The sequence below is a fragment of the Rattus norvegicus genome, chromosome 6 (genome assembly GCF_036323735.1).
Source record: "Rattus norvegicus strain BN/NHsdMcwi chromosome 6, GRCr8, whole genome shotgun sequence".
Classification (NCBI taxonomy): Eukaryota; Metazoa; Chordata; class Mammalia; order Rodentia; family Muridae; genus Rattus; species Rattus norvegicus.
The window spans coordinates 111,727,523-111,741,364 of record NC_086024.1 but is presented as its reverse complement, the minus strand read 5'-3'; the positions used below and the strand labels follow the sequence as shown (position 1 = coordinate 111,741,364).

General features: G+C 49.0%; 1 protein-coding gene across 1 annotated transcript in view; it reads right to left on the bottom strand.

Moving 5' to 3' along the window:
• The window catches only part of Esrrb (estrogen-related receptor beta), a 155,426-nt gene extending 152,723 nt beyond the window's left edge, over positions 1-2,703 (bottom strand). Inside the window, exon 1 of the mRNA NM_001008516.3 lies at positions 2,308-2,703. Coding sequence (NP_001008516.3) covers positions 2,308-2,525 — 218 coding nt within the window. The 5' untranslated portion in view covers positions 2,526-2,703. The remainder of the gene's footprint in view (positions 1-2,307) is intronic.
• Between the last annotated feature and the right edge of the window lie 11,139 nt (positions 2,704-13,842).

The following is a 13,842-nucleotide window of genomic DNA, read 5'->3' as shown; positions in this document are numbered from 1 at the left end:
GTTTCTAAGTGTTTCAGCAAATGCTCTCCACTCTGGACCGTGAATGCTAACAAGCACACAAGACTTCCCCCACCTTAGCTTGTCAGGAGCCCTCACCAGACCAGCCTCAGAGTGCATGTGGGGGGGGGGGAGCCCGGGGGGAGGGAAGGATTTACTCCTGAACTGAAAGGTTAAAAACAAATTCCAGACTTTGTTTTAAAAGCCACTGAGCTCAGAAGGCCGGGGAAGTTCAGCTTCACAGTGGACCGCTCAGACTTCTGTGCGCAATGTCTCAATCACTCAAGTCACAGGAGCCTTAATTAACAACAACCCACAAAATCCCGCTCCAGCACAGTGAGGGGAAAGCTTGGTGGCATTGGTTTGTCACACAGAGACCTTGAAATAGGAACTAACAATAACCTTACATGGACAGTATACCTAGCTTCCCTTTCCATGGATTCTTGAACATGATTTTGATACTAGATTTTAAATAATGACAGTCATTCTTTTTACCTACCTACCTTCCTTCCTTCCTTCCTTCCTTTTTTTCTTATTTCTTTTTTTTTTTGGTTCTTTTTTTCGGAGCTGGGGATCGAACCCAGTTTTTCTTATTTCTGAGACAGTATACTTATAGCATCCTGGTAGCCCTGACTGTCCTAGAACTCACTCTGTAGACCAGGCTGGCCTCGAATTGACGGTGATCTGCCTGCCTCTGCCTCCCAAGTGCTGGGATTAAAGGTGTGAGCCGCCACACCAGGCTAGCTCCTTTATTCTTTATTCTGGGTTTTCCCACCGGTGACCACATTCGGTTCACCTTCTCCTTTCTTTTTCCTTCTTGATCCCAGCCCTCCCTCCACAAAAGCAAATTAAAGATATTAATAACCCAACATAAAATGCAGGTAGCAATAAGGAGCCAAGAGGAAGGAAAGTTAAAATGAAAATGAGGTGGAATGGTCCCTGGAAGCATATGTGTGCACCCCCATGTTACTTAACTTCCCTCAACTATTTTGCTGACAAACCTATTCTGCTTGTAATCAAAAACAATTCAGGCCGACTTGCTTTGTTTAATGCTTTTAAATTGTAGAAAGGATTGTTTCTTTGTTCGGATACTGTTTTCCTAAACAAATCTAGAAGTAGTCCTTAGCAATATAGCATCTGGTAACCAATGCATAAGTAAATAGAAACTCATTGTAAAAAGAATGAATTCTATTTAAAAGGTTGTACATAGTATACATTAAATACCAACACATAGATTTTTTTTTTTTAAGTTTAAGGCCTTCTCTTTTAGAAATGCTGTAAAGCCAATCTCCCCCAAGTGCAGGGATTCTGGAAAATATGACCCGTTATCTAGAAACTAAAGCCCCAAGGATCCATGAGACAGTCAAGGCAGCTAAGACTCAGTCGGGACAGTGATGGGGGAGGTGGAGAGCGTGCTCCACAGACACTTCATGTGCAGTTGCCCACTTTGTGTGTGCTGAGCCTAGCTTTGACAAAATGGGTAACATCTTCCCCCTCAACGACGGGTGCAGAGCCCTCCACAACTGGCTCACTACCTACCTCCTAATACCTTCCCTTCCCAGGCCAAGCTCCCTAACTCCTTCCAGAGTTGAGAAATACACCCAGCGATGAAGCCAGCCCCAGGCAGAGAAACAAAACAAAACAAGGATCAGGTTGGCAGCTTTTGTCTCCCTTCACTTTGCAAAGGAGAATCACTCCATGGAAGGGTGTGTGTGTGTGTGTGTGTGTGTGCCTTTTCCTTGGAGGCGCTGTAAATAATATAGTTATTGGAGCTGTCATGACTCTAGCTGAACCTGAAAGCTCCCAGGGTGCCCCCAAGTCTGTCAGCACCCCTACATCATCACCCTGAGAAGCCAGTCACCCCTCCTTTGTCACCTTCCTCGTGCTCACCAAATGCTGGAGCTGCCAGCAAATAAAAGTTTTCACGCTGGGAGACATAACCACCCCACTGAGCCGTGTGCGAACTTTCCTTTGCCCTTTTGATTGACTTACTTTCTCTCCATGAAAACAAATAAAAACCGGAGGGGACCCACGGATTCCGAATGAGTTTGTGTAACCATCGGATCCAGCCACACCGAGACCCTCTGACCTTCCCATGACAGTCTGAGAGAGGCAGCATTTACCTCTCAGCCACACAGGGACGGATGCTTTAGTGCACAGAAGCCAGGATGAAAAAGCAGGCATGGGGAGATATTTTTATCCATTAAAAAGAGAGAGCAAGCACACTGGAGAGAGGAGGGTGTGAAAGGAGGAGGGCAGAAGGCACAGGGCAGTCTGGGGAGGAGGGAGAGGAGAAGTTAGCTTACTTACATGGTTGGGCTGGCTGGAGAACGGGGCTGTGAGGAAAGGTTACCCTCAGGTGTTTCAGTGGCTGATGACTCGTTGCCTGGCTCCTCCGACACCAGCTGACAGTCCCCTGTCTGTGTCTCTTTGTGACTAAGGACACAGTACTCCCAACCTATAAATAGATCCCGACTCCGTGATTGATATAACAGGCAGCTGACAGAAAAAAAAAATCCCACAACCATAACCAGGTCTCGAGCAAAACAGCAAAAACCTCTGGACCTACAACTCCACAGAGCCCCATGCAAGCTTCCTAGACTCCTATGGGGCACGAGAAAGGGATGGACAAAGGGGGAGGACCAGGGTTGGCAAGTACTGTGGGAGTGTGGAAGACAATGGCTTCTTGAGTGGCGCAGCTCACTTGGGTCACACAGGTCTGTGGAAAGGGGTGGGGGAGGAGCCTGTAGGAGGTCGTGACCCCGAGAAGGAGAGTCCCCTTCCGCCACCCCCACCCCCCACCAGGGCCTGCGTAGTCAACATTCTGACTTTGGAGCATTCGTCAGCTCAAGTGCTTTCCACGAAAGTTTCCATTCCCTGTGCCAGATCAGGAGGCAGGGAGGGTGTGCAGCTCTCCCTGTCTGAGGGCCGGAGGGACTGTGGGGCCAGGCAGAAGGCCCTGGAGGGTAGGGAGAATGTGTAGGTAAGGAGCCCAGGAAGAAGCTGAACCCAGAGCCCTGGCAAAGGCAGGTGGCATTCTTCATAAAAGAAAGGTCCATGGCGCCTGCTTTTCCAGAACGATTTGCTAGGCGGTCAGGATCTGCACAGGTTCCTTCTCAGAAATGAGCCTCACTTTTTGGGATACTGAAGGGTGTTTAAAGAACATTCCCTGTTCCAGGTTCTATACAGTTGACATAGGCTCCCTGGAACTGTGTCCATATCTAGGAGTTGAACAAGGGGATGAAGTTTCCAGAAAATGGTAGCATCATGGGGGAAATGGCTCGATCGGGCAGGGCTATGGGCCCTCGGCTTGGAGTTATACATACTTAATCAGGCACAGTTCATACGCAGTCCCCTTTCAAGGGGGTCGTGAAACCAGCCCTTGCTGGTATAGAAGGCACATAAGAAAACCCTTAAAACTTCTTGATCTCGATATTTAAAGGAAGAAGTTAAACTGTCTCTTCCCGTTAGATCCGATTCTATCCTCCCTAGGTGAGCAGAACCACAAGGATATGTGGTACCCAACATATGAAAACCAAAGGTCTATTTGACTTATAGGTCCTTTCTTAAGTATCCTGTTGCAGCCAGACAGTGGAGTGAATGCTTCATGAAAGGTAAACACCATGTTTGCCTTACTCACCTTGTGCCCCAGTGTTACCATGGTAACTGATGCATAGCAAGGCTTCCTGATTGTGGACTTCCTGGTTGACTAAATAAATGGATGAATGAGTGTTTGAATGAATGCTCAACTAAGTGGTACCTAAGACACTGAGAGTCATCTTCTGGAATGTCAGAAGTGTGTATTTCATGAGAATGCCCCTGGGAAAGTAGAGAATTGAGACAGGGACTTGAGGAGAATCAGTCTGATGTGTCTGTCTGTCATGTATGCATGGATCTGTCCAAGAACCCAGAGCTTCTGGGTACCAGGCCAGCGTGGCTAGTGGCCACCAAGTGCATCCCTCCCAAGTTCCACCTCTGCAGGGCCTTCTCCTTCCCTAGCAGCAACACTTGCAAGTTACCCTGCTGATGATTGGATTCCGGATTCAGAGGCACTCGCCACACGTTCTTCACCAGGCGTCTTCCTGGGGAAACCCTCTCTTCTGAGGCAGACTGAGACTCTCCCTTCCTAATCATCTTTCTCTGTACGGTCTCCAGCAGGCTGTCTGGCTTCTCACTGACCCCTCACTGCTTCCTGGCAGAAAGCTCTGTGTGTGTGTGTGTGTGTGTGTGTGTGTGTGTGTGTACATGCAAGCATCTTTCTGTCTGTGGCCACAGTCCTCCCCTGACCCTCAGAGCGGTTCCTGCTCTGATCCAAGTGCACAATGAAGTAGTTGACCACGTACCTTCAGGAAGCATTTGCTTAGAGAGACCCTGTAAAATCCTGGTTTTGACTGTTAGCCCCAGGCTGATTTCTGAATTGATCTAGTCTCAGTCTCAGCTCTTCTAACTGCACCCAGCCTTGGAATTGCCCATTTGAGTTACCCCGTGCAGGGGAGGGGCACCCCAGTGGTAACTAACAGAGTTCTTTTGAATGCTGGTCATCATCATGGGAGACCACCAGTCTCTGCTCTCAAGAGACTCACCTCCCACTGGACACCTACTTCCATAAACCAGCCTATCAACTGACTTCTTTCCTTGTCTGTCTGTTACTACGAAATGTGAGTCAAGCCCCTTACACTCTGAGCCTCACTGTCCTCATTTGCAACTGGAAGCCTCAAGGGTCTAACTCATGAAATTAGCAGGAGAATACAATGACTCAGTCCAAGAGGCCGTGGAGGACAGTACCTGAACCCCGGAGGGTTCTGTATAAATACTCTGGGCTTCTATAACACCCACGAGCGTCCTGCATTCCTTCCGGATAGGACCCCTGCTCATCTTCACCACCTCCCTCCTTGCCTCCGTTCTCCCCCATCTAGAAGGAGCACTGGCAGGACAGGCTGATGACAAATGACGTAGCCACTGGCTGTAGGTCAGAGGTCAGGAAGAGAAGACTGGGGACTCTTGGAGTCTTGGTGTGTCCATCACAGGCATGGGAAGAGATGAGCAAAGCAAGTCCAGAAGACACTGGAGGCTGGAGCTTTACCTGTCACCCCAATGGCCAGGTTCATTATCACACACACACACACACACACACACACACACACACACACACACACACACGAGTGCCTTCCCAATACCCCATCCATTTATCCCAAAACATTCCACTCACTTTGAGTGTCCTAGGCTCTCTAAAGAGTTGAGAATCCTCCACCTTCCTGAATTTCCCATCCAGAAGTCAGTCACAGCATTGCTTTAAAATAGCTGATCTGGGTGCCAGGGAGATGGCTCAGAAGATAAGAGTGCTTGTCTCCAGGCCTGATGCACTGAATTCAAACCCACATGGTTGAAGAGAATCAACTCCCACAAGTTGTCCTCTGACCTCTGTACACATGCCACCCCCCAATGTGTGTATGTGTGTGTGTGTGTGCATGCGTGCATGCGTGTGTGTATGTGTAGATAGATAAATAGATTATAATATATATATATATATATATATATTCCTCAGGTAATTCAGGTGGCTGGAAAGATGGTTCAGTGGGTGAAGTGCTAGCCTTGCGGACATCATAGCCTGAGTTTAGATCCCCAGAGTCCACGTAAAGAGCCAGATGCGATGATGCACAGCTGTAATCCCAGTGACTGACAGCCCAGTGACTGACAGGTATAAGTGAATCCTTGGAAGCAGGAAACTAGTGTATCCCACGTGGCAAAGCCCCAGGCCATTGAAAGATCCTGTCTCAAGCGAAAAGTAAGGATGTCTGAGGCCACACTGAAGATTGTCTTCATATGTACATGTACCCAACACACATGTGCGCACACACACAGACTCACACACAGACACACACTCACGCACACACACAGACACACATACACAGACACACACACAGACTCACACAGACATACACACACAGACACACATAGACACACACACAGACACACACACAGAGAGAGAGAGAGAGAGAGAGAGAGAGAGAGAGAGAGAGAGAGAGAGAGAGAATAAAAAAATAGAAACAGGTGATCCCTATTTTTCTAGAACCTAATTGACTCTATGCTCCAACCAAGAGAGTAGAGGCTTCTCCTTCAAAAGAGACTCAGCCCGAGGTCTTCTTGAGAGTTCCCTCCCTAGAGTGGTTTGCTTTTAGTGTTTGATACACTTTCACGTAAGCACACCCTCTTGAAGCAGGCACTTGAGCGTGGTAAGTTCATCCACACGTTGCACAGTAAGTTCCATTAAGCCTCTCTATCTAGAACGTTCACAGCACTCCCAAAGGAGCCTCCCTATACTAGACAGGTGCTTCCGTTTCTCCCTGAATTAGTCTGCAATGGCCACCCCAGTACAACACCTCAGCCTGGGTGTCTTAAGCAAGAGAAATCAGTTTCTCTTTAACATACGTATTTGGGGGTCCTCAGCTTCCGGGAAGATTATCTTCTTTCTGTTTCTGTGCATTTTCCAGCCTGAGAATTTCATATACAAAGAATCATGCAGCATGTGAGTCCTCTCCTAAACTCCTGAACCCAAGTGGCTATGAGCCCAGGGCAGCCACATGTCTTGTGTGATTTCTCTGGCCCTCTGCCTCTTGCCACCCCAGTTCTCAGCTATGTCCGGGGTGAGCCTCCCAGACTTAACATTCAACTCCTGTTCTATTGTGACTGTTTCACAGGGCTCTCTTTGACACTTTCTCACCACACACATGTGGAAAAGACTACTGCTCTGAACTGGTTTGCAAAGGCTAGATAATCAAGTGTTCCAAACTATGTGGCCCAGAACAACAGAAATAGATTGACTTTTGGTCCTAGAAGCAAGATGTCCAAGATCAATGCAGGATTGCATCCTTTTGAGGCCATATTGGACCCTGTTCCATGACCTCCTCTGAATTGTAAAGAGGCCTGTTGGTCACCTTTGGTGTCCTTGGGTTCAAAGGGCCGCTGCATGTCATCATTCATGTATGCCTCCCTGTCGCTGTGTCTGAATTGATCCTTTCTGTGAAGACCCTGGTCTTCCTCTTAATGTGACCGTTCGCAGAGGCCTCATTTCCTGAGAGTCAAGGCCACAAGTATTGGAAGTTGGGATTTCATAGTCTTTTGGGGACAGGTTGGGCACACAATGTAGATTTATGGACTAGACAGAGACGTGGAGCCCTGAGACACAGAGCCGAGAGTGTGTCATCTCAGGAAGAGGACACAGGCAGAAAGAGGGGCACACCCCGCCTCCCGGTGGCTCCTTCTGCCTTAGGGATGCGTGGCCCTGTACTGGCTCTGTGCCACCCAACTCCACCGTCATTAGTCCTGGCACATCAAGGTGACTTTACACTGTTTACAAGAGCTACTGAAGATACAGCCTGTTCCCTGCCCCCGCTGCCTTATCAATTCATTTACCTTTCAGAGTTCCCTGTAGCAGGCTGCCAACCCAGAGGGAGGAGTGGGCCAGGAGCCACAGCCCAGGGAGGGCCCGGGAGCATTTTATCTGCAAAGACAATCTATCTGCTTGGGGACAGAGTTAAATACAACACAGTGACACAGCCATGCCATTAATCATCTGCTGGGACATGGGAGACCGGGAGAGGGCCACAGTGGGCACACTGGCTTCAAACACAAGGACAAGGTTTCCTGGGGGAGAGGATGCTGCTGGCCTCTTCCTTTCCAGACACCATTACAGACCAGTGGGGGCAGCATGGCATTGTGGGCAAGGGTGGAAAAGTTCCATGCTGGTCACGGCAGGCACGCAAGAAGAATCCCGGAGGACCCTCGTTGTCACTTGACTCACCAGGTCTAGCAATTTGACACAGCTGTCATCTACGGGGGTTCTATGCTCTTCCTAGGGGAAAGGGAAGGGGAAGGCATCGGAACATAAAGGCAAGAGACATAATGTAACCTGTGGCAAAGTCAATATGTCGGAAGCTTCAGGCTTGAGCAGTCTTTTTCAGCTCCGTCCATCATAGCAACACAGAAGACCTGCTTGCTGTCTGCTAGTCACTTAGCATCCCAAAGGCAAGCTCTCGTCATTGGGTGCAACCCCAGCTCCGCTCTCCCTCATTCTATATCTCACTTCTAGTTATTCATCCCTGCCCAGCTCAAGTTGGGCATCCTCCCTGTCTAAGCTCTCTGCTCTTGGGATCCTCACCATAATCCCCACCATCACCAACGATACAACTCAGCCCATGCTGCTCACCTCATGCTAAATTGCTAAGTGTATACTTACTCTTTAGGTCCACTGTCTCAGGTTGCAAAGAAGCAACAGGCCTGGAATTGATCGTGCGTGAACCTTGAGATCTTTTGTGTGCCAAGCGCTCTTGGAGTCACCTGATCTATATCGTCTTATTTCATCGTACAGTTACCTTGATGAGCTGATGAACAGGGATTCTTTTCTCTGCCTCATAATCCAGGAAGCTACCAGGTCAGAGTAGTCAAGTGATTTGCCTAGATTGTTGAGTTGGCAAACTGTAGAGACAAGAAGACCGGCACCGAAGCTGCTGATTAGCCATGTCTACTACAGCCTCCCTCCAAGAGGAGGGGCATCATGACACAGCCTTGAGGTGCTGTTCAACTAAACGGATAGGGCTTCCACAGACACACAGCTGGAAGGGGGAAGGAGACAAGAATTTAGTCTTGGTGGAATGAGTGGGCCTCGACTGTTGTCTCTGGGCCCTCAGGTCACTTCCAGAGGTTTGTATCTTTTGTTCTGGTGAGTAAAGTAAGACCTTAGAACCCAGAGACTTCTGGGAGATTCCTCACTGTTGGATGGACTCCAGAGGGAACAGTCAGGACCCTCCAGCCTCCTTTCCAGAATAGGATTCAGCATAAACATGGAGGAGGAGAGGAGTCAGGAGAGAGGGGGTGGAGGGTGAGGAAAGCCTGGAGTTCAAGCTGGTCAGAGACCCTGGCATCCTGTCCCAGCTTTGCACCTTGTTTTCCTGTGAACTAAGGAGAGAGAGGTACCGTACCCACAGCCTGCTCTGTAAAATGGGAAGGCCCAGGACACCTCTGGAATATTCTGTTACTCCAAAATGGGCCACGTGGGTCAAAACCAGCAGAAGCTGGCTGTGGCTACCTGAATTGGATACAAAGAGGACTGGTATGGTCTGGGTGGCCTTTGAAAACAGAACCTTGTAGGTAAATTCTTTGTGGTACTGACACAGGATGAAGGAACAAACATTTGACTGCTTAACCCTGCTCGCTCTTTCCAAAGGCCGAAGGCCCTGGGAAGATTCTAATTGGCTTAGCGTGGACCATGTGACCAGCCTGCAGGTGAGGAAGCAGACAGCCCACCATGACTACAATGGGAGAGGTTACTCCCAAGGAGGGAAGCACACTGACCATGCTAAGACACTCTGCTAAGAGTCAAACCTCACAGGTAAAAATTGTCCAGGACTCTTAGGAATATGGATTTTCTATATCCAAAAGGAAATCTGTGGAGGAACACAAGCCTTTTGGGGAAGCAAGATTAATGGCGACCCTCTTCTCCTATCTCAGATTAATTACTGCTCCTCTGCCTGCCCCCAGCTAGCAGCACCATCTGGGCCCTGCATCTCGCCCCGCCAGGACTCTCCTTCCTTCTCTCTGTCATCAATCCTCCCACAGCTCCTTCCACTGAGCACATCAAACACTTTAGTCTCCTCTGTGCTAAATCAGAACAAATCAGGCCTCCTGTGGGGCCTCCTCAGCCTTCCTTTCCTGGTACACTGTCCCCTGGACCTTTAAAGCTGTGTATAAGTTTTCCTTCCGTGTCATCAGCCTGGGAGTCCTATTACTGTGTTTGACTCACTGCACCAAAACCCAGACTTGTCTTCTCCTTCAAGACATATTCTTCCCTCTGTGTTCCTTGATTACCAAGGCACCACATCCTCAGCATCCCCTAACAGAAGCCCCATCTTCTCTCTCCAGTCCTAACCCTAAACTTAACCATCTCTCCGGCCATCATGTCAGACGGACCAGTAGGATACGTTCAACTTGATCTCAGTCTCCCAGGCCCAGACCTTCATCTGGTTTTAACTCAAGCTCTTACCGGTGTTTACTTGGACCACGTGGACAATCTTCTTGTTGGTTACTCTGACCGAATCACTTCCGTACGTGCACCGGGGATGTTGTTTGGGTTTCTGTGACGATGAAGACACAGTGTGGTGTCTGTGCACACTGACAGCCTTGCTAACCAAGAGTGCAGTGCTGCACAGCAGGACACTCTAGCACACGATCTTCTTACAAAGACAGAACTTTATTCCCCCACTGAACAGCCACTCTCTGTTGTCCCCGCCCCCACCCCTCGACAAGTAACAGTCCAGTGTTTCCATGAATATGACTTCGGGTGCATCCTGTCAGGAGGGTCATGCAGGGTTTGTCCTTCTGTCAGTGGCTTACTTCACATCCCATAATGCCTTCCAGATTATTCCGTGTTGTCTCACATGGCAGGACCTCCTTTAAAGGGTACCATTTCTCTCTCTCTCTCTCTCTCTCTCTCTCTCTCTCTCTCTCTCTCTGTGTGTGTGTGTGTGTGACAATTGTCTTTTCAATTTTGAGGAAGTATTGTGTTTTCCACAGTGGCATAATTTTTCACTCCTACCAATAGCACGCACAATTCTAACTTATCTGCGTGCTCGACAAGACTTGCTATTTTTTGTTTGTTTGTTTTTCTTGCTATTTGCTGTAGCAATGGCCACTCTCGCAAATGTGAGACGGTGACCCCACTGAGGCTTTGATTTGCATTTCTCTGATGGGGGTGTCCAGCAACTTTTCACACACTCATTGGCTGCGTTTGTATCTTCTCTAGAGAAATCTTTTTAAAAAGTTCTTTACCTCCTCTCCCTCTTCTCACTGTGCAGTTCAGGTTAGCTTTCCACCCAAGCTCCCCCTGCCTCAGCCTCTTTAGTGCTGAAATTACAGGCTGTCCCATCACGTCTGCCCTACAGATGGTTGTGTGGGTATACCCGGATGTATGAGTGAGCGCGCATGCGCAGGGCAACACCTGATATCTTTCTCAGTCACTCTTCACCTTATATTTTGAGGCAGAGTCTCTCATTGACTTGGCTGCTCTATCTGGCTGGGAATCCTCCTCTCTCTGCTGGGATTACACATGCCCGGACGCGTGCTCTAGAGATCCAAACTCAGGTCCCCTTGCTCTCGCAGAAAGCCGCTTATGAGCCGAGCCAGCTCCCAGTCTTGGCTTACCGGGTTTTTACCAGGTTGGTCAGCCTTGGCTTCAGAGTTCGGGAGTTCCTCATGTGTTTTTTATCAATGCCTTGCCTGGCATTTGCCTGTTTCACCAATCGGCTCTCACTCTTGGCCTGGTGCCTTCTCACGCTGCTGCTTCCGCCCCGCACAGGTGCTTCTTTCGATGCAGCCTCGGTCTCATTTTGCTTTTGTAGCTGGTCTTTTCGGTGCCAGATCCAACACGGACTCAGCTCTCCTTGATGGGCTCTTCTAGGACTTTTACACTTGCAGGCTAGTGTGTCCGCCAGATCCATTTAACTCTCGGGTGTGGTATAAGGTAAACCTCGCCCTTTTTGCATGTGGATAGCCATCTTCCCAAGTGCCTTTTGTTGAAGAGACCATTCTTTCCCTCTTGTATGTTCTCTCTTGTCACAGACCACATACTCCTCAAATGCATGATTTTATTGTCAAGTAAATAATAGATCAGGGGTCTGTTCTGAGCTCTGTATTCTAGTCCACCACTTCATATTTTCTTTTATATACCAGAAATGTTCTCTCTCTCTCTCTCTCTCTCTCTCTCTCTCTCTCTCTCTCTCTCTCTCTCTTCCTCTTTCACAACACCTACAGAGCTGGCTGACACACTCTACTCCCATCACATAGTTGTGTAAGTATCTGTTCACTTCTTAGGATGTAACTCCCAGAGAAGGAGAACTTGCTTTTTCACGTTTAGAGCCTACAACCAACCAGTGCCAGTCCAGACTCTTGGCATTTATTTTTTTTTCTTTTTCTTTTTTTCGGAGCTGGGGACCGAACCCAGGGCCTTGTGTTTGCTAGGCAAGCTCTCTACTACTGAGCTAAATCCCCAATCCCGACTCTTGGCATTTATAAGGTAATCTCTATATGTTCACTGGATGGATGGATGGATGGATGGATGGATGCCAATGAGGTAGGCAACATAGTGTCTAAGGACGGAGAGTTTGGAACACAGTGTCCACAGGGCTCTGGATGGAAATGTTACACCCTGCATCACTGCAGGAGGCACTGTTCCTTTGACTGGTGGTCCGTGTGAACTTTGCAGACCCCTGCAAATCACATTTTAGGCAGCGGCTTTATAAAAGGATCTGGCTTAGGAAGTATAGACTACCAGTTAGCTCTCGAGTGGGACAAGGTTTTTGGGCTGAGGAAGACAGCGGAGGATTATGAAACGAGAGCTGGAGCAGGCTTGGCCAGCTTCCTTGGCCTCTGAGCATGCAGTCTCCTCCTGGGGTTTCCTGGCTGGCCAGCCTTGTCGTATATGGCAGAGCTGAAATCCAGTTGTTATTTTCAGCCTTCCTTCTAGCTAGAAGTTTCCATGTGTCCCAGTTAGACAATGAGACTTAAGGGAGAGATTACTGGGGAGAAGGGGGTGGGTATGAGGTAGCTGGAAGCAGGGTTGGGGAGATGAAGGAACCCTTTTGCAACCACAGTGGAGAAGCTTGGAGAAGGAAAGCCAGCATGCCCAGGCCAGTGGGATGAGAAGGAAATGGAGTGGGTGCTGATACTCCTGGGGGCTGCAGAACTGAGACCAGCCCCAAAGCATCCAGAGGTCTTAGGGGAAGATGTTCACTTTAGTGATCAAGTTTCTCCCTCTTTTTCTTATTTCCTTGTGCTTGCATTTCAAATTCTGATGTCCCGACACCCTCAATAAATGCTATGTGTGATGTCAGAAGCTGAGAGTTGGAGGATGAATGTACACTGGGTAAAAATCAACCCATCGCCTTCACAGCCTGAGAATCTCCACTATTCAGACACTGGGCCAGGTGTGGTGGCACACGCCGTAATCCTAGTACCCCGGAGGCAGAGGCAGAAGGAAGTCAAATTTGAGACCAGCCTGGGCTACACAGCCAGATTAACTGGGGAAATGTCACTCCCATTGACTCCATGATTTCAATGATCCCATTTCTGAGTCAGGTATAAGAACCTGACTGTCGAGGGCAGGCAGAGCCCATGCCCCCACACAGTGATCCCCACGACTTGAGTAGCTCTCAGGAAGAGGAATATGGGCGAAGAAGCATCCAGGGACAATTGGCTGCAGTGAATCAGGGCTCCTCTTCCAGAGGTCAGCTGGATGCAGCCTCTTTGGGGACACCACTGTCCCCAAGTCCCCATGCGATGCACACTTCATGTATGTGTGAGCTCACCTCCTCATGGCACATATCAGAGAACCGCCCAGGATCCCTTCTGTTCCTACCTAGGATCTCTTCTGCTCCTACCCAAGATCCCTTCTGCTTCTACCACACAGCAGCAGCCCAGAGCACAGCCAGGGTATGAGACCAGATGATCTGGCTCCAGGGCCACTTTTCCTTCAACCTCTCCATAAAGAGGAGCTGGAGGGATTTGAATCGGTGTCCCCTCAGCAAGGGACTGCTTGTATTTGATTCCTGAGCCTTTCTATTGACTGACACCATGCAGTAGACTCTTTGAAGCCACTCCACCAACCTTCCCCAGGGACTGCCAGGTACTTGCACTCCTCATAGACTCAGGGGCGATGAAAAGCCACCCAACCAGCCTGCAGGTCTCCCCAAGTCCAGTCTTGCTAATTCAGGCAAGCGGGAGCCCATTGGGGAAGGCCAAGAGATACCTTTTCATATCCCCAGCCCTTCCAGTAAATCAGTGTGGATGCTAATA